The 21,349-nt window shown below is 47.0% G+C and overlaps 1 protein-coding gene and 1 non-coding gene across 2 annotated transcripts; both read left to right on the top strand.

Annotated features, from left to right (window-relative positions):
* The first annotated feature begins 1,686 nt into the window (after positions 1-1,686).
* On the top strand, positions 1,687-1,759 carry TRNAE-CUC (transfer RNA glutamic acid (anticodon CUC)). Its single transcript has one exon. It is a non-coding gene; the product is annotated as a tRNA-Glu (tRNA).
* Positions 1,760-6,527: 4,768 nt separating this feature from the next.
* Positions 6,528-20,664, top strand: LOC145540387 (uncharacterized). Its single transcript, XM_081574956.1, has 4 exons — positions 6,528-6,556; positions 8,527-8,634; positions 9,053-9,467; positions 19,521-20,664. Exons 1-4 carry the CDS (start codon positions 6,528-6,530, stop codon positions 19,812-19,814), a joined length of 846 nt encoding a protein of 281 aa, XP_081431082.1. The 3' UTR covers positions 19,815-20,664.
* Positions 20,665-21,349: the final 685 nt, after the last annotated feature.

The following is a 21,349-nucleotide window of genomic DNA, read 5'->3' as shown; positions in this document are numbered from 1 at the left end:
AAATATCTTGACCTGAATGAAATTTAATAGTACAATTTATCACAATGCACAGCTAAGGCAGTGCTTAAAGGAAAATAATAGCATTAAATTCTTACCTTAGAAAAGAAGAAAGGTCCTGGACTTTCCTGGTGGTCCCGTGGTTAAGAATCTGCATGCCAATGCAGGGGACACAGGTTCAATCCTTGGTCTGGGAAGATCCTACATGCTGAGGAGTAACTAAGCCTATGTGCCACAACTACTGAATCCACTTGCTGCAATTACTGAAGCTCATGTACCTAGAGTCTATGCTCTACAACAAGAGAAACCATCACAATGAAAAGCTTGCACATGGCAAGAAAGAGTAACCCCTGCTCGCTGCAACTGGAGAAAAGCCCACATGCAGTAACGAAGACTCAGCACAGCCAAAAATAAATATAAAGAAATTAAAATAAACATAAATTATAAATTATTTTTTTTTAAGGAAGCAGAAAGGTCTAACAGCAATACTCTAAACTTGTACCTTAGAAATTAGAAAAAAAATGAAAGAACAAGTTAAACCCGTAGTAAGCAGAAGGAAATAATAAAGAGTGGAAATCAATGAAATAGAAAATGCATAAACTACAGAAGGGCTTCCCAGGTGTTGCTAGTGGTAAAGAATCCACTTGTCAGTGCAGGAGATGCAAGAGATTCCGATTCCATCCCTGGGTTGGGAAGATCCCCTGGAGTAGGAAATGGCAACCTGCTCCAGTATTCTTGCCTGAAAAATGCCATGGACAGAGGAGCCTGGCAGGCTACAGTCCATGGGGTCACAGTCAGACACGACTGAGCGCGCACACACACAGAAACAATAGAGAAAAATCAATGAAACCAAACACTTTTTAAAAAGAATAATGTAACTGATCAACCTCTAGGCAGTAGGCAGACTGGTTAGGAAAAGAAAAAAGAAAACCTGAGATGACATAAGTTACCATGATTAGAAATGAATGAGGAAACATCTACAGATCCTATAGACATTCAAAGAACATTAGGGAATATTGTTGTTCAGTTGCTAAGTCATGTCTGACTCTTTGCAACCCCATGAACTACAGCACTCCAGGCTTCCCTGTTCTTCATTGTCTCCTGGAGTTTGCTCAAACTCATGTCCATTGAGTGATGCCATCCAACCATCTCACCCTCGGGGAATATTAGGAACAACTTTGTGCCAGTACATTCAACAACATAGAATTCCTTTAAAATTCCCTAAGAGACACAAACTTTCAAAGCTTGCTCAAGAAGGAATATATAACCTGAATAGTCTTTATGTTCATAAAGAAATGGAACTTGTGGTTAAAAAAAAATCCCACAAAGAAAACTACAGGTCTAGATGGCCTCAGTGGTGAATTCTACCAAACATTTTGGAAAGAGTATCTACACAATTCTACACAAACTTTTCTAGAAAATACAAGTGGAGGCAATTCTTCCAACTTATTTTATGAGGCCAGCATTACCCTGATACCCAAATGAGAAAAAAAAAAAAACAATTAAAAACCAAATCAAACAAACAAAAACTACAAATCAATAATCTTCATGAACTTAGATACAAAAAGGCTTAACATTTAAGCAAATTGAGTGCAATAGTAAATAAAAAGGCTGATATACCAAGATCAAGTGGGGTTCATCCTGAGAATACAAAGTTAGTTTAACATTTGAAAAATAAATGTAGGGAATTCCTTGGTGGTCCAGTGGTTAGGACTCCAAACTCTCACTGCTGAGGGCCCAGGTTCAATCCCTGGTCTGGGAACTTAAGTCCCACAAGCCGCGCAGCACGGCACACACACACACACACACACACACACACACACACACACACACACAACCAATGTAATTCAGTTCACTATATCAAAAAACTAAAAAAGAGACATAAAAACTACTTAATGAAATTTACCATCCATTCATGACAAAAATTCTCAACAAATTAGGAACAAAAGGGAAATTCCTCAATTTGATAAGGAGTAACTAATAAAACTTATACCTGTCAGTGTACCTAATACTGAAAGAATGAATGCTTCTCCATGAGATCAGGGCAAGACAAGGTTATCTGCTCTCACCGCTAACACTGAACTGTGGGTCCTATGCAGTGAAATAGGCAAGAGAAATAAGAGGCATATAGATTGGAAACAAATAAAACTGTCTTTATTCACAGACCATCTATGTTGAAAATCCTAAGAAATCTACTTTAAAGACTCCCACTATAGCAAATAAGAGATATTAACAATACAAGTTAAGAATTCTTACAATTAAGAATACAAGTGAAATATATACCAACTATATAACCCAGCAATCCCACTCCTAGGGATTTTACTAAGAGAAATGAAGACATCTATCCACATGAGTATTTGTAGTTAATGTTCATGGCAACTTCATTTATAACAGCGCCAAATTGGAAACAATCCCAATGTCCAACATTGAGTAAACTGATACGTAAATGTTGTATACCTATAAAAAGGAATAAATACACTCAGTGATAAAAGGAAACCAATTACTGAAACATACAATATGAAAAAAATCTCAAAGTTAGCATGCTAAATGACAGAAGCTGGACAAAAATACTACTTTCTGAATAATTACACTTAGATGAAAGTCTACAAAAATCAAGTTAATAATAAAAAAAAAATCAAGTTAATAGCGACAAGATTATAGTTCAACAGTTGCTTGGGGATGGGTAGGGAGCAGACTGACTTCAAAGCGGCATCAGGAAATTTTTGTGGGGATAGAAATAGTTACGGGACTATAAACGTTTATTAAAAATTATTGGATTATAAACTCTGAAATGGTAAATTATATATAAAGTATAATTCCATAAAGCTGACAAAAAATACTGAAGGAAAAAAGTCCCACTTTCTATGAACTTGAGTCTCTTTAATCTATACAAATAGCCTGTTATAAAAATAGCTTCAGATTTACAGAAAATTAGTCTTTAATTAGCCCTATACACTATCTCAGGATCTTTGCACTACTGTCTCTGCTAGGAACGCTTTTTTTCCCCACCAATCCCTGGATTTATTACTAAACCAACACACTAGTGAAGAAGAAACACCAACAGAAAGAGAAAAATCATCTTCCGGGGAAACATATCCAACTGTTCAGACAGTAGTGATATTCTCAGAGTGATATGGTAAAAGGTAAGTAACCTTGACACCGTCACTTCATAGGCGAGGTTCCTTATAGATCCAGCCTTGTTCTTCTTCTATGTCTTCTCTTGGAGTTGTACCTGATTTTATTACCCTTCTCATTCAAATCCATTGAAGAATGGGATGATTCTTTTGTTTCATGACCAGGAATCACTTGATCCTGAAAGTCTTGTGAAAAGGCATGACAAGGAGCAAATTCAACCACACACAGGATGGTGGAGACAAGCAGAGAGTTGCCAGGAACACCCTTGTCTTCTATGCTTCTGCTAGATAACTCTTTACCTGTCTTTCAGGTCTTAGTTGCAATATCATGTCCTTATAAGACAACTTCTGTGAACCTTACAGACAACTTCCATCAATTTCTTCCAAATTCTCTATCATAGAGCCTGGCTTGTTCTTTTTTCAAGCACTTTATGTGACTCTGTAATTAACTGTTCACTTCTAAATTTAACATCTATGCTCCCCATGAATGTAAATTTCATGAGGTTAGAAATTGTGCCTATTTTTGTTCACAAAAGGCTATTTTTATCGTGATAGACAGATAAAAGGCTGAAGATTAATATTTACCTGCAACGAAGAGCTCTCACTAAAAGACAATGAAATGACATTAGGTTAATGCTTAAGATGAGCTTAGGTTTTAAACAGGCAATTTACAGAAGAACCAATAATCACATGAAAAGATGATCAAACCTATTAACAAGCTTGTACTCTCACACCATATGTACAAATAAATCTCAGGTATATTTAAAAAATAAAGAAAAATAACATTTAGATGTGGTAGAAAGAATAATGACCCCCTCAAAGATGTCTACACCCTAATTCCTGGAACCTATAAATATGTTATCTCACACAGTAAAAGGACTTCAGAGATATGATTAAGGACCTTGAGGTCCTTGAGGGAAATTATCCCATATTATCCAGGTAGGACCAATCACACAGATCTTGAAAACTGAAGAATCTTTCTTGGTTGAATTAGAGAGATGAAGACCAGAGAAGAAGGTGGAGGAACTGTGAACATTAGAAGGACCTGACAGGCCAGTGATGGCTTTGAAGATGAAGAAAGGAGAGAGGCAAGGAATGTGGTTGACCTCTAGAAGCTGAGAACATCCCTCCGTGGAAAACCGACAAGGAAATGGAGGTCCTGCAGTGCAAGAAAGTAAATTCTGCCAACCACTCAACTGAGCAAGGAAACAGATTCTCCCCAGAGCCTCCAGAAAGGAATGCAGCACTCACAATGCCTTGATTTCAGCCTGGGGAAACCTCTGTGTGTGTGACTTCTGACCTATTACAAATTGTAAGATGACAACTTAGTGAGAAGTTTTTTATGGTAGTAATAAAAAACTAATACAGGTGTCTACCTGAACACCTGGTGGAGTGCCTACCTGAACACCTTGTGGAATGCAGAGAACTCTCTAAATAAAGCCAGATACCTCAATTTCTATTTTAAAAAGATATGCATCTTTGACCTTATTTTTTAAAACATATGAAAAAAATACCATAAATGAAATTGACAGTAAATTGGGGAAATAGTTGCAATGCTGATAACTGACAGTTTTTAAAAAGTTTTAAAAAAGAAAATACACAAAGAGTACATCCAAATGGTCAATAGACAGGAGAAAAGATGGACAGCCTCGCCAATATTCAGTTAAAGCAAATGCAATAAAGGAGATAACTTTCCTCTATCATACTGGCACACATGATAAAGGATAAAAACACTATTGGTGGAAATGAGAGTTAATGTAGGTTTTAAAGAAAGTTGACTGGTAACAGCTATTGAAATATACATACTCTTTGACCATCTCCTAAAAGCAAGCTGGCTGAAAAGTTATATATATATATGTGTGTGTGTGTGTGTCCCTCCCTATCTCATTAAAAACACAAATAAATAAAGTTCTATGTGTATATTTATGTTTCTAAAAGCAACAGAGAAAAGTATGGAAAAATACAACATTAGTTTGTATTATTATAAACTCAATTTATATAATTTGGGGAAAAACAAGTGAAGGATATCATAAAACACAGACATAAACTTTAAAAAAGCACAGTGTTTGACTCATAAATCTGGGTTGAAGAATAAATATATTTTTCTAACTGAGGTATAGTTGATTTAAAATGTTGTGTTAGTTTCAGGTGTACAGCACAGTGATTCATACATATATATACATTTTCATATTCTTCTCCATTATAGGTTATTACAAGATATTGAATATAGTTCCCTGTGCTATATAGGTCCTTCCTTATCTATTTTATATTATTTATATATGTTTATATTATTTATTTTATAAATAGTAGTATGTATCTGTTAAGAGTAGCTATATATGTTAAAGTTTTATTATTTATTTATTTCTATTTTTGGCTGTGTTGGGTCTTCGCTGATGCACTCAGGCTTTCTCTAATTGCAGTGTACAGGCTCAGCAGTTGTGGCTCATGGGCTCTAGAGTTGTGGTGCGTGAGCTTAGTTGCCCCACAGCATGTGGAATCTTCCCAGACCAAGAATTGAACCCATGTCCCCTGCAAGTGGATTCTTAACTGCTGTATCACTAGGGAAGTCCAAGAGTAAATATATTTTAAATGAACAGAAAACTGCCCTCTCCTGCCCCTCACTCAGGTAAGGGCCCTCTGCAGGGTCCAGGGGCCTGTTTTCTGACACTTTGTATGATGGCTTCTGGCCTCCTCTCTGTTTTCGCCTCTGGAATGTGTGGCCCCCTGACCCCAGGATCTGCCTAAATCGTAGTCATCACTCTACTTCTCAGTGCTTAGCAGTTAATGTTTTCTGAATGAATCTTTAAAAAACACAAACCTTATTTCAATTATCTGCTGCTGAAAAACAAACCATGGCAAATGCAATGACCTAAATTATTTCTCATGGTTCCGTGGGGGTGCTGAGGGAATCCCTGTGCTTCCCATGGTGTTGGCTGGAGCTCCATGATGGTTGGCATGTCCAGAATGGCTTTCCTTACATGGTGAGGAATTCAGAGCTGTTGGCCATTTGACTTGATTCTCTCTGTGTGAATGAATGTATTCTTTAATGAAAAGACTCTCACAGAAACAGATACTCAAACTGCCAATAAACATATGAAAAAGTGCTCAACCTCACTAATCTTCAAAGAAATGCACATTAAAATCACCTCTTACCCATTAGAATGAAAGCTATTTAAAATAAAACAAACCAGGAAATAACAAGTGTTGAGGATGTGGAAAAATTAATGTCCCACGCACTGTTGGTGGGAATGTAAAAATGGTGCAGCCCCTATGGAAAATAGTATAGAAGTTCCTCAAAAAATTATAAATAGAACTATCCAGCAATCCCATTTCTGAGTATATACACAAAAGAATTGAAAAGTAGGATCTTAAAGAGATATTTGCACACCCATATTCATGGCAGCATTAATCGCAATAGTGGAAAGGTAAAAGAAACCCAGATGTCCATCAACAGATGAATGAATAAAGAAAATGTGGTATATACATACAATGGGATATTATTCAGCTTAAAAAAATAAGGAAATCCTGTCATATGTTGCAACACAGATGAACCCTGAAGATATTAAATGAGGCAGTCACAAAAAGACAAATACTATATGTATGATTCTATGTACATGAGCTATCTAAAGTAGTCAAACTCATAGAAACAGAAAGTAGGATGGTGAAAGGGGGAGCTGTTGATCAGTGGATACATTATGTTATAAATTTTATAAAAGTTATTGATTTTACCACTTTTTAAAAATGCATGCACACATATACATACATCGCAACATCATTATATATCCTCAAAATAACTAAAATGAACAATACAGATAATGCCAGGTATTGGAAGGGATATGGATCTCTCATACATTGCTGGTAGGTATATAAATTAGTCGACCACTTTGGAAAACTGTCAGTTTCTATCGAAGATAAACATACCCCTACCCTATGACCCAGCCTTTCCACTCCTGAGTCTCTTAAGCGTAGGTGTCCATCAAACAACACATGGACACAAATGCTCATATTCATAGTGGCTTTTTTATACTGCTGTAAACAACTCAAATGTCCACAAAGAAAAGAATAAATAAATATATTGGTATATATTCAAACAATGGAATATGGCATTAAATGGAATAAGGCCATAAAAAAGAATGAGCTACTGTAACACAGTGACATGGATAAATCTCACACACATAATATTGAGCAGATGAAGCCAAATATGAAAGATCACATATCATGACTTCATATATATGAAGTTCAAGGACAGACAAAACTTATCTATGGTGATAGAAGACAGAATTATGGTTCCTTCTGAGGGTTATTGACTACAATGTTATAAGGGAAGGTTGGAAATGTCTTGATTTAGGTACATGCATACATAGGCAAAAATACATGGAGCCACACACTTAACATTAGCAGTTTTGCTGCATTATCAGGATAATAGACTCATTCAGGAAAATAGACTCATTCACTCAGCAAACTTAAATGTTGTCATATTTCTATGCTCATATTTAAGTGGCTTCAGAATAAAATCATCATTTGGATGCCTTTTCAGTATAAGCTAACCAGAACCTGTGAACCAGTGGAAAGGCAGAGGCAAAACAATTCATCTCGCCTGCTCCCCCATTTTACAGGGAAACAAACTGAGTCCAAAGTGGAGTAGGTGGCAAGGGCTTAAGTTAGTGGCAGAGGCCAGGCCTAGAACTCAGATCTGAGGTGCATCATACCTGCCCTCCACCACCAACCATTTGCAGAAGAGGCTGGATTCTGACTGGATCCCTAGCCCCCATGCTTCCCTGGTGGTTCAGAGAGTAAACTATCTGCCTGTAATGCAGGAGACCAGGGGTTCAATCCCTGGGTCAGAAAGATCCCCTGGAGAAGGGAATGGCAACCCATTCCAGTATTTTTGCCTGGAGAATTTCACAGACAGAAAAGGCTGGCAGGCTACAGTCCATGGGGTCGCAGAGTCAGACATGACTGAGCGACGACTAACACTAACTAACCAGCCCCATGCTGGCTGTGGAGGAAGGCTTACAGTCTGAGGCCTGGCAAACAAGGGCAGTTCTTGGAGACCAACCAATTGGGAGTTAGGAAGGTTAGAACTCAAATTGTGGCAGTTTTCACAGAGAATAGGTTAAGTTGAAACCTCTACTGGGGTCTGAGAGAAAAATAAAAAGAGCCTGTGGTTTCAGGAAGGCGCTTCAGCAACCCGAAAGAACTAAACACAAAGGAGTCCTAAGGGCTGGGATGGAAAGTGAAACTTACAAGCTCTTCCTTTGACCTTGGCCAAGGTCGTTCCCTCTGGCCTCGCCTGTCCCGTTCATTCAATGGGGGAAGGTCCCATTTAAGGCCCAGGGAACTGAAGAAAGAAGGCGGGTAGAAGGGCAGCACTCAGTCTGGTGCCGACCCCCAGGCGGTCTGAGCCCCAGGCGGCCGAAGCCGCAGGAGGGGAGCGCGGGAAGTCGCCCCGGCCACCGCACCAGCGAGAGAAGCGCTGCAACCTGGCGAGGGACTGGGTGAGGTGGGGGTGGGGTCGGAGGAGGGGTCCTCCGCCTGTGTCTGTCGCCTCCTGCCGAGATCAGGGCGCCCCCTCCTCTTCTCAGACTCCTCCGGCCTCGCCCCTCCCGCTCACATTCCCAACTCCCTAAGACAACTTGTCGCTCACTTCAGAAGCCCAGGGCTTCTTTCTGTCCCCCCGACTTTGCTTTCTCTCACTTCTTTTGTCTATTTCTGCGTTTGACCGCTTCTCTGGGAAGCTTTCCTCGAATTCTCTTCCCTATAGTCTGTAATACGCTCCCCACCCCCCAGCCCCACCTCGCCTTTGCCTCCCTCTCTCTCTCCACACACATACACACACACACACACACACACACTCTCACACCCTCTCTTTTCTCTGCCGGCCATCTCGTCGCCTTTCCTCTGAGGCCCTGCCCTTCCAGAAGCAGGCAAGGCCCATTCTGGGAACCGCCGCACTGCGATCCGACGGCGCCCCAGGGAGGGGCAGGTGAGACCAGCGGGAGCCCGGCCCGGGCGGACGCGGAGGAAGGTGGCACCCGCGCGGACCCGCCGCCCCGGCCCCGTCCTCGCCGCCCCCCACCGCACCCCGGCTACACTCGCTGGCGCCAGGGGAACCAGAACGCACGGGTCCCTTCGCGTCCCCGCGCCGTCGGCGCCGCCGCCCCAAACCTAGACGCTGCTCCCAGAGGCCTCCCAGGGCGGGGGAGGGGGCGGCGACTGGCAGCACCCTCACCCCAGGCCCCGGCGCCGTCACCTCCGTCCCCAGGCTCGGTCGTGGCCACGTCCCGGGTTCCTGCAGCCCTGGAAGACGCGCGGAGGACGGCGCAGTCCGGAGAGGTAGGTAGACGCTCCTCGCCTCCCACCGGCCGCCGGGGGCCGGGATCACGCAGCTCGGAGCGGCGGCGCAAAGAGCCCTCTGGGGATGGGCAGCCCCCGGCCGCACTTTGAAGGCCGAGAGGCCGCGGCGGGGGTAGATTACCCGGGGCCACCAGCTCACCTTGAGCTCTGGACCGATCCAGCCTCCCGGTGAGGTCTGGGGCGTACCCGCAACGCCTGCTTCCCAACCCCCGCTGGCTCCCACCCGACTCGTTCTCGAGGCAAAGATGTGTGAAAGGGGGCAGAGAATCGCCTCCCGTTCTTCCCGCGCGCAGCCGGCTCCCCGCTGCCGGGTGCTGAGTGCAGCCTTGGGCCCTCTCCGCGGGGTCTCCCGGTGCAGAGTCCCGGATTCCAAGAGGAGAGAGACAGAGTCAGGGACCTGTGACCCCGACCGGTCTTGTGGGTGGGGGTCGCTGGGAAAGGGACAGTGGTTATTCTTTCTCCACAGAAATTAGAAATTGGCCTGAAACGCTGCTTTCGGTTGGGAGCCTCCAGGCCCTCAAGATGCAGACTCAGCTCTCACTCCAGCAGCCCCCTAGAAGGGATGAAGGGAGAATGTTTGGGGAGAGTCTTGCTTCAGACTCTCTTTCCACGTAGGGAGGAGACCAAGATTTCGTTGCTCTCCGGACTGTGCTGAGGCTCCCAGGGCCTTCTGCCTGGGAGAGCCTGTGTCTGAATATGAAGGGATGCCAGGCGCCGCCATCTTACTAGAAATTCACACTCACAAAATGATGCGTGTGCATTTTTGTTCGGGGGCTTGTTGTTTATGGGAGGGGGCAGAAGTCAGAGAAAGGACCTCAATCTGTATGGACTGGACCAATACAAAATTACTCGCCTCTGAAAAGGCATGTAGAGAGAAGCAGGCATAAAGGGGCTGCATGGTGGGTATTTCAAGGTCTTCTAGAAATTGGTAACTCTTAGGAGTCAGAGAGCAATCCTGGGTCAGGGCAGCTGTGCTCTCAGAGTATTAAGCCATCCTGTAAAGGTTGAGGATAGACGATTCATGAAAACATGCAAAAGAGACAGGAAATTATGTTTTCCCAACTGTGCTCAGCAATAAAGGTAGCAGACAGGAAATTCATATTTTTGCCTCCCCTTCAAAAAAGAATGGTACACAGTATATTTCACATATTCCAAGTATGTTAAATGTGGAAACATATGACACAGAATCGTACTTTCCAGTATTAGTAGAAGCACAAAGACCAATAATGGGGAGGAGTTGTTCCCTTAGAGAAAGTCCGGATTCTTGGAGGAAGGGAGTTTGGTGGAAACTCCTTTATAACACTGTAGTCAATAGGGAGTTCAGAGCTTTTCCTGATATGACCTTTCCTCTAAATCCCCCTTTGGAGCTGTAGCTCCTCCATTTCCTTAGACTCTGGAGCACTTGGCTCCAAGTCCAGAGAGGCTTCCTCACTCCCTCAGCCTAGAAAAATGAAGCCTCTTTCTACTCTCAATCATATCGCCCTGGGCTCCCAGGGAGGCAGTTGCTCTTAGCTATCTGCCAGGGTTTAGAGCCACTACCTCAATACACCCATACCCCACAAACAAGCAGTATGCCGCAGAGGAAATGCAAGGAAAGACTACTAGACCCAGGCAAGGCACCACAGGAGACCTTGGAGACCCTTAAGAGCCACACACTCTTCCACACTGCAGTTGAGGAGACCCAGACCCCTACCCCTACCATCCGCAGAGGGTGGTCCTGCCTTCTCACTGTCTCAGAGGCACTGACCCCATGACTCAGTCAGCTGAGAATTTAGTCTCTCACTCACCCTGCCTCCAACTTCTCTTCCTGGCCTGATTAAAACAAGCATCAGGCTTCAGATGCTGTTGGATTAGAAAGAGAGGTTGATTATTTTAATCTGTTGGAATCTCTCCCTCATTTTCTCCTCCCTCATCACTCTCTTACTCTTGAGTTTTGTCTTCTCTTTCTTCTCAAACATAAAAAACAGAAGAATCCATAGGTTTTCTGAACTCAGAGGGACTATTTGACCCATCCAGGCAGCACCCAGAACTGATCCGAAGCACCAAGTCCTCATAGGAGACCCTGCCCTGCAATGCTTTGGAGGTTAATTTGATTCCACAGTGCCCTTCATCCCAAGATCCAAAGGCACCATCTTCCTTAAGAGGCACTAAGGATTTGGGGCTTCTGCAGTTTTCAAAAAATAGGAAGAAGAAGGAAAATTGCTGTAGTTATTCAGGTGGCCAGGTGTGGAGGCAGCAGACCTGGACTCACAGAGAAGTGAGTCCTCAGAGCTGAGAGGGTTGAGGGGCCAAGCCTGACACAGACTGAGACGGTGGGGGCAGGTTTGACCCCTGACCCAGCTGGCAGGGGATGCTGGACTGTTCACCAGGTGGAGGTGAGATTAGGGGACAAATTCTTCTGCTTTACTGCCCTAAGGGCCCCAGAGCTCCCAAACCAAGAATGACTGAAAGGAAAACATCCGGATTTGTAATCTGCTTAGGCACCCGGACCTGTCCTGAAAGCAGTGAAGAAAATCTGCCTGTGTGGCTGACTGGCAAATTTGCATGCTCCGTTTTGGCAATATGTGGGTGGGTGTCCAGAGCTCAGTGTCTAGGACACTAGACTGCAGGGTGGGGCCTCTCACCTCCTTTCCCCATGCCCCCCATGATTCTTCTCCTCTCAGAGATTCTCAGGAGAAGGCTTCCTTGTAGAGCCGTGAAATCCCACAATTTCAGGGGATTTCAGAGTCCTTGACCATCATGTTAACAACTCCTATTTGGACTCATCGGAGAATTTAGTATCTGGAAAATTCTGAGACCAAATATGGTCAGTTAGGTCTTCACGTATAACTGGGTGCTTACTAGGTCCACCTCCCGTGAAAGTACCCAGGTTAGTGCTCCTCTCTCACCACTGTCTGTAAGGAGTAGGACGAAGGGCAGTGGGGCTTTCTTAGGAAGATGCCAAAGTGGCTGCCCTCAGCCCACTTTCCATTCTTCCTCCTTCTGTCCCTGCCTCAGCCCGAGTTACAGGAAAACAGCCTCTACCTTGCAGGGGTAATTAAGGCCAAAGCACCTCCACCCCATCGCATCTTGGGGCGGCTCTGTGTCACCCCCTTTTCATTTCGGGCTACTGTGCAAGGCTGCCTCTGCAGGAGTGGAGGTGAGGGCTTAATCCCAAATTAACTGGATATTAAGTAACAATAATGAGAAAAATAACCATGAACTCCTGAGCCTCTACCATCCTGGAAAGTTCCTCCTTAACCTACGGTGGAAGCCCCCGCCCCATTGGACTCGAAAGGACTGGTCAGAATGCCCGAAACTCTTCTGGAGCGAGGAGTCAATATCCAGGAACCTTGTCCTTTGAAACAATAAAAAGGAAGAGGGTCCAAATTTCTACTCGTTAAACCTCTTACCTCTTCGTCAATCCGTTAGCTCCTTGGCCCCGGTGAGCCTGGATCCTGAACTCTGACGTGAACCAGGGGGAATGAGGCTCCACAAGTTGCCGCGGCTCCAGGGAGAGAATGCGCACTGTAGTGGGACCAGGTCTCCGGGGGACTGGGGTGGATGGAGAAGTCGTGGTGCAAGGATTTGCCTCCGTTACGCACCTCGGTCCCGACTCCAAACGTATTTGGGGCTGCGCGGAACGCACCAAGTCCTAGCTAGGGCTCCCTGGCGCTGGGCCAGCGCGGCGGCCCCCGACGGCGCGCATCCCGCGGTGTTCGGCTGGGGATCAGCACCTTCGCCTCTCGGCTGCGCGCGGGGTGGAGCTCTCAGTGCAGGGCGCTGGCCCGGTTGTGGGCAGGAGGACAGGAAGGTCGCCAGGCCGGGAGGCGGCCGAGCCGGAGCCGCAGAGTTGGCGTCCGGAGGAGGGTCAGGGGCACCTCGGGATTCCGCGCGCCTCCAGGCGCATCGCCGACCGCCCAGTCGCAGGTTGGCGCCGCTGGGGTGGGATCTGGAATCCTGGGAGGGTCTAGCACCGAGCCTCGACCCTCTGGAGGCGGGAGCCTGGCTGAAGGATTAGAAATGAGGCTTTCAAACCCGGCTGAAGCGTCCGGAAATGGCATTTTCGGAGCGAAGGGAGGTCGCAATTACAAGATGACCCCCTCTTCCCCGGGACGCCGCAACGCCAAGGGCCTGTAGGTGCACAACCTCCGCGGTGTAAGGAGAGGAGACGCGGTGGGATGGGGGCTCCGTCCAGCCTCCATCTCAGGGAGCGACTCGCCCTAAGAGGACTGTTGGAGACCGCACGGACGGAGGCTGGGGCGGGGCGCCCTTTCCGAGGGAGAGTGGTGTTCTCGCTCTCCTGCTCCGAGGGGGCGTGGGTCCTAGTCTCTGTGTCCCCGCGCTCAGCCGCCCCTCAGGAACAGTCCATTTGCTCCCTCCCGGCCGCCCGCGCCACTTGCCCCTATTTCCTGGCCCGGGATTTCCCCTCCCCTGCCCTTCCTCACCACAATTAGTAAACGAACTTGCGAAACCTGCCGGGTCCCAGCGGAGGGGCACCTCTCTCCTCTCGAGCCGGCTGATTAATTAATCAGAGCCTTAAGGAGGTCTAGGAGTTGTAAGAGGCGGTTTAGAACGAGGGGCCGCTCATTAACCTCCCTGTAAAGATGGGAAGAAGTCGCGCCCGGCCGCCTCCGAGGCCCCTCTGGGTCCTTCTCAGCACCCGGGTTTCGGCCTCTCCACCTGCGCGCCGCGCTCTAGCTCCCGCTTTCCTACCCGGCTGCTTCACTTCGCTCTTTGTGATTCTCCATCTTCTCTCTGGCCCTTCCCTAGTGGCTCAGACAATAAGGAATCCGCCTGCAATGCAGGAGACGAGGCCCCTTTCTTTGTGTCTGCTTCTGTCTACCTGTCCTTCTGAATCTCGCGCCCTTCTCCGCGCCCAGCCTGGACCAAGAGAACTTTAAGGTCATGGCGAGTGGCCCCGGCTAGCGGCTGGGCTGGCAGTGTAGGCTCCCCGGTCTCAGACGGGGCACTATAGGCCTGGCTGGAGCTGAGGGAGCTGGAGATCTGAACAATATTCCCCTCCCCGACCCCATCCCCCCAAGAGGAGGGCATTTGTGGAGGGAAAACAGATCCTGAAACTTTCGGCTCTCTTTCGGTGTGGACAAGGCAGCAAACGGCTGAAGATCCAGGCTCCAGAGGAGTAAAGCTCCATTACATTTTTATTATAGACACACAGACCTTGCACATCCTTCTACGTGGGCAAGGGTGCACACAAGAGGTGGGGACTGGGTCTTGTGGGCTGCCTGTCTCAGTCCTGAGGTCCTCAACCCCTGTGAGCAGGTACCTCTTGTGGAAGGCTATCCACGTGACCTTGGTACACACAATTGTTTGTCGGCTCCTTTAATTTATCTTGTAAGATACTCAAGTCTATTTCACTGCATCCCTCAGCATCGTATTTGTGATATTTGTATGTGAATAGTAAAGGAAATGGCAAGCCACTCCAGTAGTCTTGCCTGAAAAATCCCATGGACAGAGGAGCCTGGTGGGCTAAAGTCCAATGGATCGCAAAGTGTTGGACATGACTGAGAGATTTAGCACAAGCACAAGTGAGTAAAAAGTTCCTAGCATTTTGGGGATCACTTGCCCATACTTTAAAATCTGATTAAAAAAAAAAAAAAAGCTGTTGCTTTCCTTCTCTCCACGGGAAAAAAATGCACTGATGTAGTACTCACCAAACCCCACAATTTCAGAGGGTTTCAGACCCTTTGGACCCCAGGTTATGAACTCCTATTTAGATCAGTTAAAGAAGCTAGTGTCTGGAAAATACTGAGGCCAAATACGGTCAGTTAACTCAGGTCTTCACTTCCCCCTGTGGCGCTGTCTTGGTGTTTTCCAGGCCAGCCTTCACCTTTAAGAACACCCGTGCAGCAGTGCTTCTCTCCCCACCACTACTGGTGGGGTCTGGGTTCCCAGTATAGCTGGTCTTTCTTCCCTCCCTGGATCTGTATGCTTGAGAAAGTGTGGAGAAACTTTGGTGGGGTGCTGGGGCGAAGCAGATCTTGGACCCCCCAAGAGTGGGACCAACTGCTGGAGGGATACCGGGCTTGAGCAGCCTCCCAGGGAATAAGAAACAGGCTGGAACTCCTGGGAAGGGAAGGCTGTTTGATAACAACCCCCTAGATAATGCTGTCTGTGAGCCCAGCAAATGTCCTTTTGTGTCCCTTACTGATCTACCTATTCGGTTTTGTTGGATATCCCAACTCTTTGTGGGGCTGGAGACAGCCAAGGTTAGAAGCCGGGGGTGGGGAGGCCGGTGGTGGATACTGGACACTGAGCTAAAAGGGGAAGACATTTGCTCCCAAATATTTTTGTAATCCTTAGTAGGAGCCAAGCAGCAGGTGGCCCCTGACAAGCCTCAGAGACCTCCTAGTTTCATCTAAACTCAATAGATGTTTGAGACTTGTTTAGACTTTATTCTCTCTCTCCAGTCTATTAATAGTAAAAGCTTCCTGGCCTTCTCTTCACTCCTTTCAGTTGACCAAACCATACCTCCCAGAAGAAAACTCAGGTTTCTTTGGAGTCTGGGAGGTGAAGAAACTTCCTCCTTCTTGGACGATGTTCAGACAAATTAAGGCAACTGGAAATTATTGACTTTATTGCACCCTCCCGCTACACACACACTCCACCCCTCAACTGCCTACACATTTCAAGCAAATGTGACTGTGGGCAGGAAAGATCCCAACCCACTCCTGGTTGCCCCTCTCTGAGATGGCACAACCACCACCTACCAGCCCAGCAGTTCTGGGCTGGAACAAGAAGCCAATGGTTGGCTAATAGTATTCAGACCCCTGCCTGAAAATAAAAGAAAAAATAAACCATTTTCTGCTTGGGACAACTTAAACTGAATAATTCTGGCTGTGAACACCTGACCTAAATGCTTTTAATCAGAGCAGAAGAAATATATGCCTTTTTGTTCTCTCCTTTACTAATTAAAAAAGCTAATTGGTGTTCTTAAAAACTTCCAACTGAGGGTCAGAAGCCTGTAGTCATCTCTCCTCTCCTCCCCTCTTCACGCCCCTCTGCCCCACCCCTCCCCCCACAAGGCCATCCCCACCGTGGAGTTGGCCTCTTTCTGACAGACAATGGGAGGGGGATGCCCAGACCTTCGGCTCCTCCCTTGCATGGGGACTTTGGCTCTGAAAAGGCAATGCTATCATTGGCCAGAAGTTCTTGCCCAGCAGGGTCGTCCCCCTTTCCAGGCCTCTGGACTAGTTTCTGGGAGCAGAGGCTTCTGGATGGCTGCAAGTCAGCAAGGCTAACTGCTGGGGGGCAGCTCCCACTGGAGCCCCAGAGCTCAGCCCAGAGCTGGGCACACAGTGGGCACTCAGAAAATGTTTGTTGAACATGGAATGAAAGTTCCCACCAGGCAAAGGTCTGTGGCTTGTCTGGGGAGCCTCTGAGGCTGGTTCATCAGAGAGCTCCAAGGCCTCCTGGCTGCCCAGGAAACAAGCAAGACTTGGTTTTTCTCAAGCATTTCTCAGATGTTCTGTTTTAATTTCAGCTTTCTGGGGCCTCTATTTCTTTTCTACCCATTCTCTAGGGTAGGTCTTGCTCACTGCAGCAACGGGAAAAGGCTCATTGAGAAGTCAGATGAGAATATACCACCACTCCCCAGACCTTTCCCCCACCAGATCCAGATACTTCAAGCTAAAAAGAGTTTGAACCTGAAATGAGCCAGATAATTGCCCCAATTCTCTGTTCCTTATTGAAGAGGTAGTTACAGGCCAAGGGGTTCAAGGGGCCTCACTTTTATGGACATGGCTGTAAGTCAAAAGAATACATTATACATATACAGGCTGAGACGCACACCCTCCAACCTAGACCGGTTCTCTGAGAACAAAGCAGACTTCCTCCTCTTTCCCTGGTTCCTCTCTCCTCCACCTCTTTCCCTCTTCCTCCTGTTATTAACAGTTCCTCTTTACTCCTTCTTCATTAGGCATTGTGCTAAATCCTAGACATGTTGTGCATTAATTAAACCTTACAACAATCCAAAGAGTTAAGACTTCCAGATTTTGCTGATGCAAAGAAACTGAGTTACTTTTCCAGGCATGAAGTGTGTGCGTGTGCATGTGTGTGTGTGTGCAAAATAATGTTGATGTGGTACTGGCAGATCTGAATGCTCAAGTGGCATAATGAGGATGGAAATAAAGAACACTGACAATGAAAAGATCTTAAAAGTTTTTGAAACTTGGAATATTTTCATAGAACGCAGTTCCTCCTGCCCTAAAATGAACAAAGGAGTGCTGCAATTAACTGGCTAATTCCGAGCCCCAAATGCTTCCCCTTGAAATGGGCGGATAATGAGGCCCACAGTATGTTCGCAGTTGAATTTGCCTGATGTTGCTCTATTTCCCCCCCCAACTTTTGCAAATCGATTGGGCAATCACAGTGAGATGCACAGACGCTACCCGCACAGACTCACACACACACACTCACAGACACACGAATGCTGACACACACAGACCCGACTTTATCCTGCCTCCGGAGTCTTTTATGACTCAGCCTCAGGAATGAAAATAGAATTTGGAGCAGAATAATGTGCCCGAGGCTGAGTGGGGCGCAGCTGCTCCAGATGTGCGCTCAGTAATTAGGCGTCCGCGAGAACCCCTGCCTGTCTGGGAGAGCAGCGTCCCCCTGGGCCCAGACCTGGGCAGGCGCTGCATCCCGCAGTCTCTTCCATGGTAGCGAGTGCCCTTTGCTGCTGTGGCCCCAGCAGCCCCCTCGCCTCTCTTCTTCCCTCCCTTTCCCACAGGGGAGTCTCTGGGAATTCTGTCCGAAAACTAACTTTGGAGAATCTTCTCTTAGACGGCTCTGCAGTATAAAATGATATCTCTGCTTTGGGAGAGAGCAACCCCAGTTCCTCCCAAGCTCCTCTTCTCAGGTTCTGGATGTCTCTGAACTCAGGCTCAGAGGGACTGGATCCTGAACAGGCTTCTTTTCGTTTAAGTGTAAGTGAAAGTCGCTCAGTCGGGTCCGGGTCCAACTCTTTGTGACCCCATGGACTATACAGTCTATGGAATTCTCCAGGCCAGAGTACCGGAGTGGATAGCCTTTGCCTTCTCCAAGGGATCTTCCCAATCCAGGGATCAAACCCAGGTCTCCTGCATTGCAGGCAGATTCTTTACCAGCTGAGCCACAAAGGAAGCCCAAGAATACTGAAGTGGGTAGCCTATCCCTTCTCCAGCAAATCTTCCTGGCCCAGAAATCGAACCAGGGTCTCCTGGATTGCAGGCAGATTCTTTACCAACTGAGCTATGAGGGAAGCCCCTCTTTTCCCTTACTCCCTATAACTGGTCCCATTCAAGCCAAGGAGAGTGGCCCAACTGCCTACTCTGAAAGCCCGTCTCTTTGGGGTTTATGGGACAGTCTTATATCAGGCATCTTCTCTTAGTCATGGGGTCTCTTTTACAACATGATCATACCTTACAATATCCCTGTCTAGTAGGTCATTTTCATCCAGGCCTTTGAAAGCGCTTGCCCATGATCACACACAGCTAGGGAAGTGACAGCAGTTTTGAGCTGACCAGTCCTGGAAGAGAAGGGGCAGGACCTGTCTTGGCTTCTGATCCTAGCTGAGTCACTCCTATGTCTGTCTCCAATTCCCTATGTGTCCCCCCAAATCTTAAATCCAGGAAATACCAAACTTCCAATATAGACAACTTCCAAAGTCTGTTATTCTGGAGATGAACTTTGCTTACAAGAAAGACATTTTTGCTGGGGCCATCATAATTTGGAATAAAAACATTATATTCGGAGTAGAGGACATGTCCTCCAACCCTCCTTCGCCATTCTAAATAGCTGCTCTGATTTGGGGTTAACCACTTAATTTCTTCGGGCCTCAGTGACTTCTTTTGCAAGTTATGAGAGGGGGTTAAAGCTTCTGGCGCTGCCCCTGAGCCGGCTTCCGGAGAGATCAAAGGAGATTTGGGCTGTAGAAGGCTCCCTAGAGTCGGGGATGGGGTAGGGGGTTGGGAGCGGATGGAGCCATGATTAGCTGTGTATTCCTTTCCCAGCCCTCACTCGTTTAATCGTGTTTCTTTTGCTTGGCAGAGGGCGCCAAAGGCGACACGCCGGCGGCCAGCTCCAGGCCAAGCCCAGTGCGTCTGCAGGCCCCTTAAGCCGGCGCGGGACACAAAGCTGCGGGAGGAGGATCTTCTTCAGCGCGGACTCAACGCCAGGCCGCCGCCTAGAGGTCGGCAGCGGCCACAGCCCCATCCGCCGGCGACCTCAGAGCTGCTTCCGCAGCCGACCCAGAAATTGGGGTGGGCAGGGAGCGAATTCAGCTCGGGTTTCAGGAGCACGGCCTCTGGCACCTTTGACTTGTCTGAGACAGCCCCCGCTTAATGAACCCTAGGAAGGCACGCGGACCTGGAAGGCCCCAAAATATTTATTCTTGTAATTCTCACTAAATGGGAGGGGGCGGTGGTGTCTCAATTTCTGTTCCTTTGAGGATCCGGTGTTGGGCATCTCGTCTACACTGTCTCATCTCGCCATCCAAATTGTCCACTCTCCACCAATTATGCTAGAACTCTGCTTTATCTTCCAGGAGGGACTGGAGTAGGAAAAAGTCTCCCCCAAATCTAACAGCTTGATCATCTACATTTTCAACTTTCATAATAACTTGGAAATGGACGTGCTTTTGGAAAACTGTTGAGGGTGAAAAGAAACATTGCCTAAGTGGCCTTTACTCCCTCAGTGACCATCAACTAGTGTATGAGAGACATTCAGGAGGTTGCTTGTTGGCACCAGCTCCCCTGTTGCTGGGTATCTGTGGTGAGCATTTGAAAGTTGACTCTGGGGCCAGGTGACCTCGGGATGAAAAAGGCTGCCCAGCATCTAAGGTTTTAAGTGCTGGAGGCCCCATGCAGAGTTTAATTTTTAAACTGAAATGCACAGCCTGGGTTCCTGGGATGGGGTAAAGGGAAACCAGAAAGCCCCTGAAAAGTGTGTGCAAAATTAGTGTGTGCTCAGGTATGTCATTCTAAGGCTGTGGTCCCTTCCGTTTTTCCAGATTCCACAGAGACTGAGGTCAGCAATGGGCAGGGAGCCAGCACACTGACCTGTCTCTACCCCCCCTCACTCCCACAACCTAGGAGGGTTGGGGTGGGCAACACCACTCTAGAATGGTGTGGAAACTACTGCCCCTCAGGTCTGCCCTTCTTCTGTCACTAATAATGCTCAGAGGCAAATCCTCTCTGATAGAAGGAGTGATTATTTAGCCAAAAAAAAAAAAAAAGTACAGCAAGAGGAAGAGTGAAAAGAGGGAAGTGGGGCCCATGGTGGAGGGGCCGCCCGATGCATATCCTGGAATATGAATGTTGGGATAGAAACAAGTTACTTCCTGTCTTCCAGCTGTTAATGAGCTCCCAGCTTCCTCCTTCTTGGTGAAGGGGAAGGGGCCAGAGGGCATTCCCCACCCCTTGCCAGCTGAGGCAGAGTGGGACTGCCTGAAGCAGAGTTGGCCTTTCAGAAAATTTGGAAACTGTAAGCCACGGCCTCATATTTTCCCCGTCCATGCCACCTTTAATCCATTTTTTAAAATCCCCAGTAATGCTTTGAGGCCTTTTCCTGAAGGGGTAGGTGGTGGATCATGCAGGGTCACAGCTGTGTGTCTGTGCCAGAAGGTGAGCATTAGTGCACCAGACCCCACCTGCGTCTGCAGCCAGGCCTCAATCCGGTACACAAACCTCTCCAGAGCCTGTTAGAACCGAATCCTGGGTGGTTTTCTCTTGTTTTGTTTTGTGAATAACTAGTGGGGCACGCTAGAATTCCTTTGCTCTCCCACCCTGAAGCGCACCTAACCAGACCCCTTCATCAGACAAAGTGAGCAAGAAATCAGTAACTTCACTCCCGGTTATCTGGAGCCCAAGGCGAAAGGG

Source organism: Giraffa tippelskirchi, chromosome 3 (genome assembly GCF_054371585.1).
Source record: "Giraffa tippelskirchi isolate mGirTip1 chromosome 3, T2T-mGirTip1v1.2.pri, whole genome shotgun sequence".
Classification (NCBI taxonomy): Eukaryota; Metazoa; Chordata; class Mammalia; order Artiodactyla; family Giraffidae; genus Giraffa; species Giraffa tippelskirchi.
The sequence above is the reverse complement of the archived record's forward strand: the minus strand, read 5'-3'. Positions and strand labels throughout refer to the sequence as shown.

Coding starts and splice junctions, on each gene's coding strand:
- LOC145540387 (XM_081574956.1), top strand. CDS start 6,528: ATGGCAGCATTAATCGCAATAGTGGAAAG. Junction 8,635..9,052: donor CTGGCGAGGGACTGGGTGAG/GTGGGGGTGGGG, acceptor CTGCCCTTCCAG/AAGCAGGCAAGGCCCATTCT. Junction 9,468..19,520: donor GGACGGCGCAGTCCGGAGAG/GTAGGTAGACGC, acceptor TTTGCTTGGCAG/AGGGCGCCAAAGGCGACACG.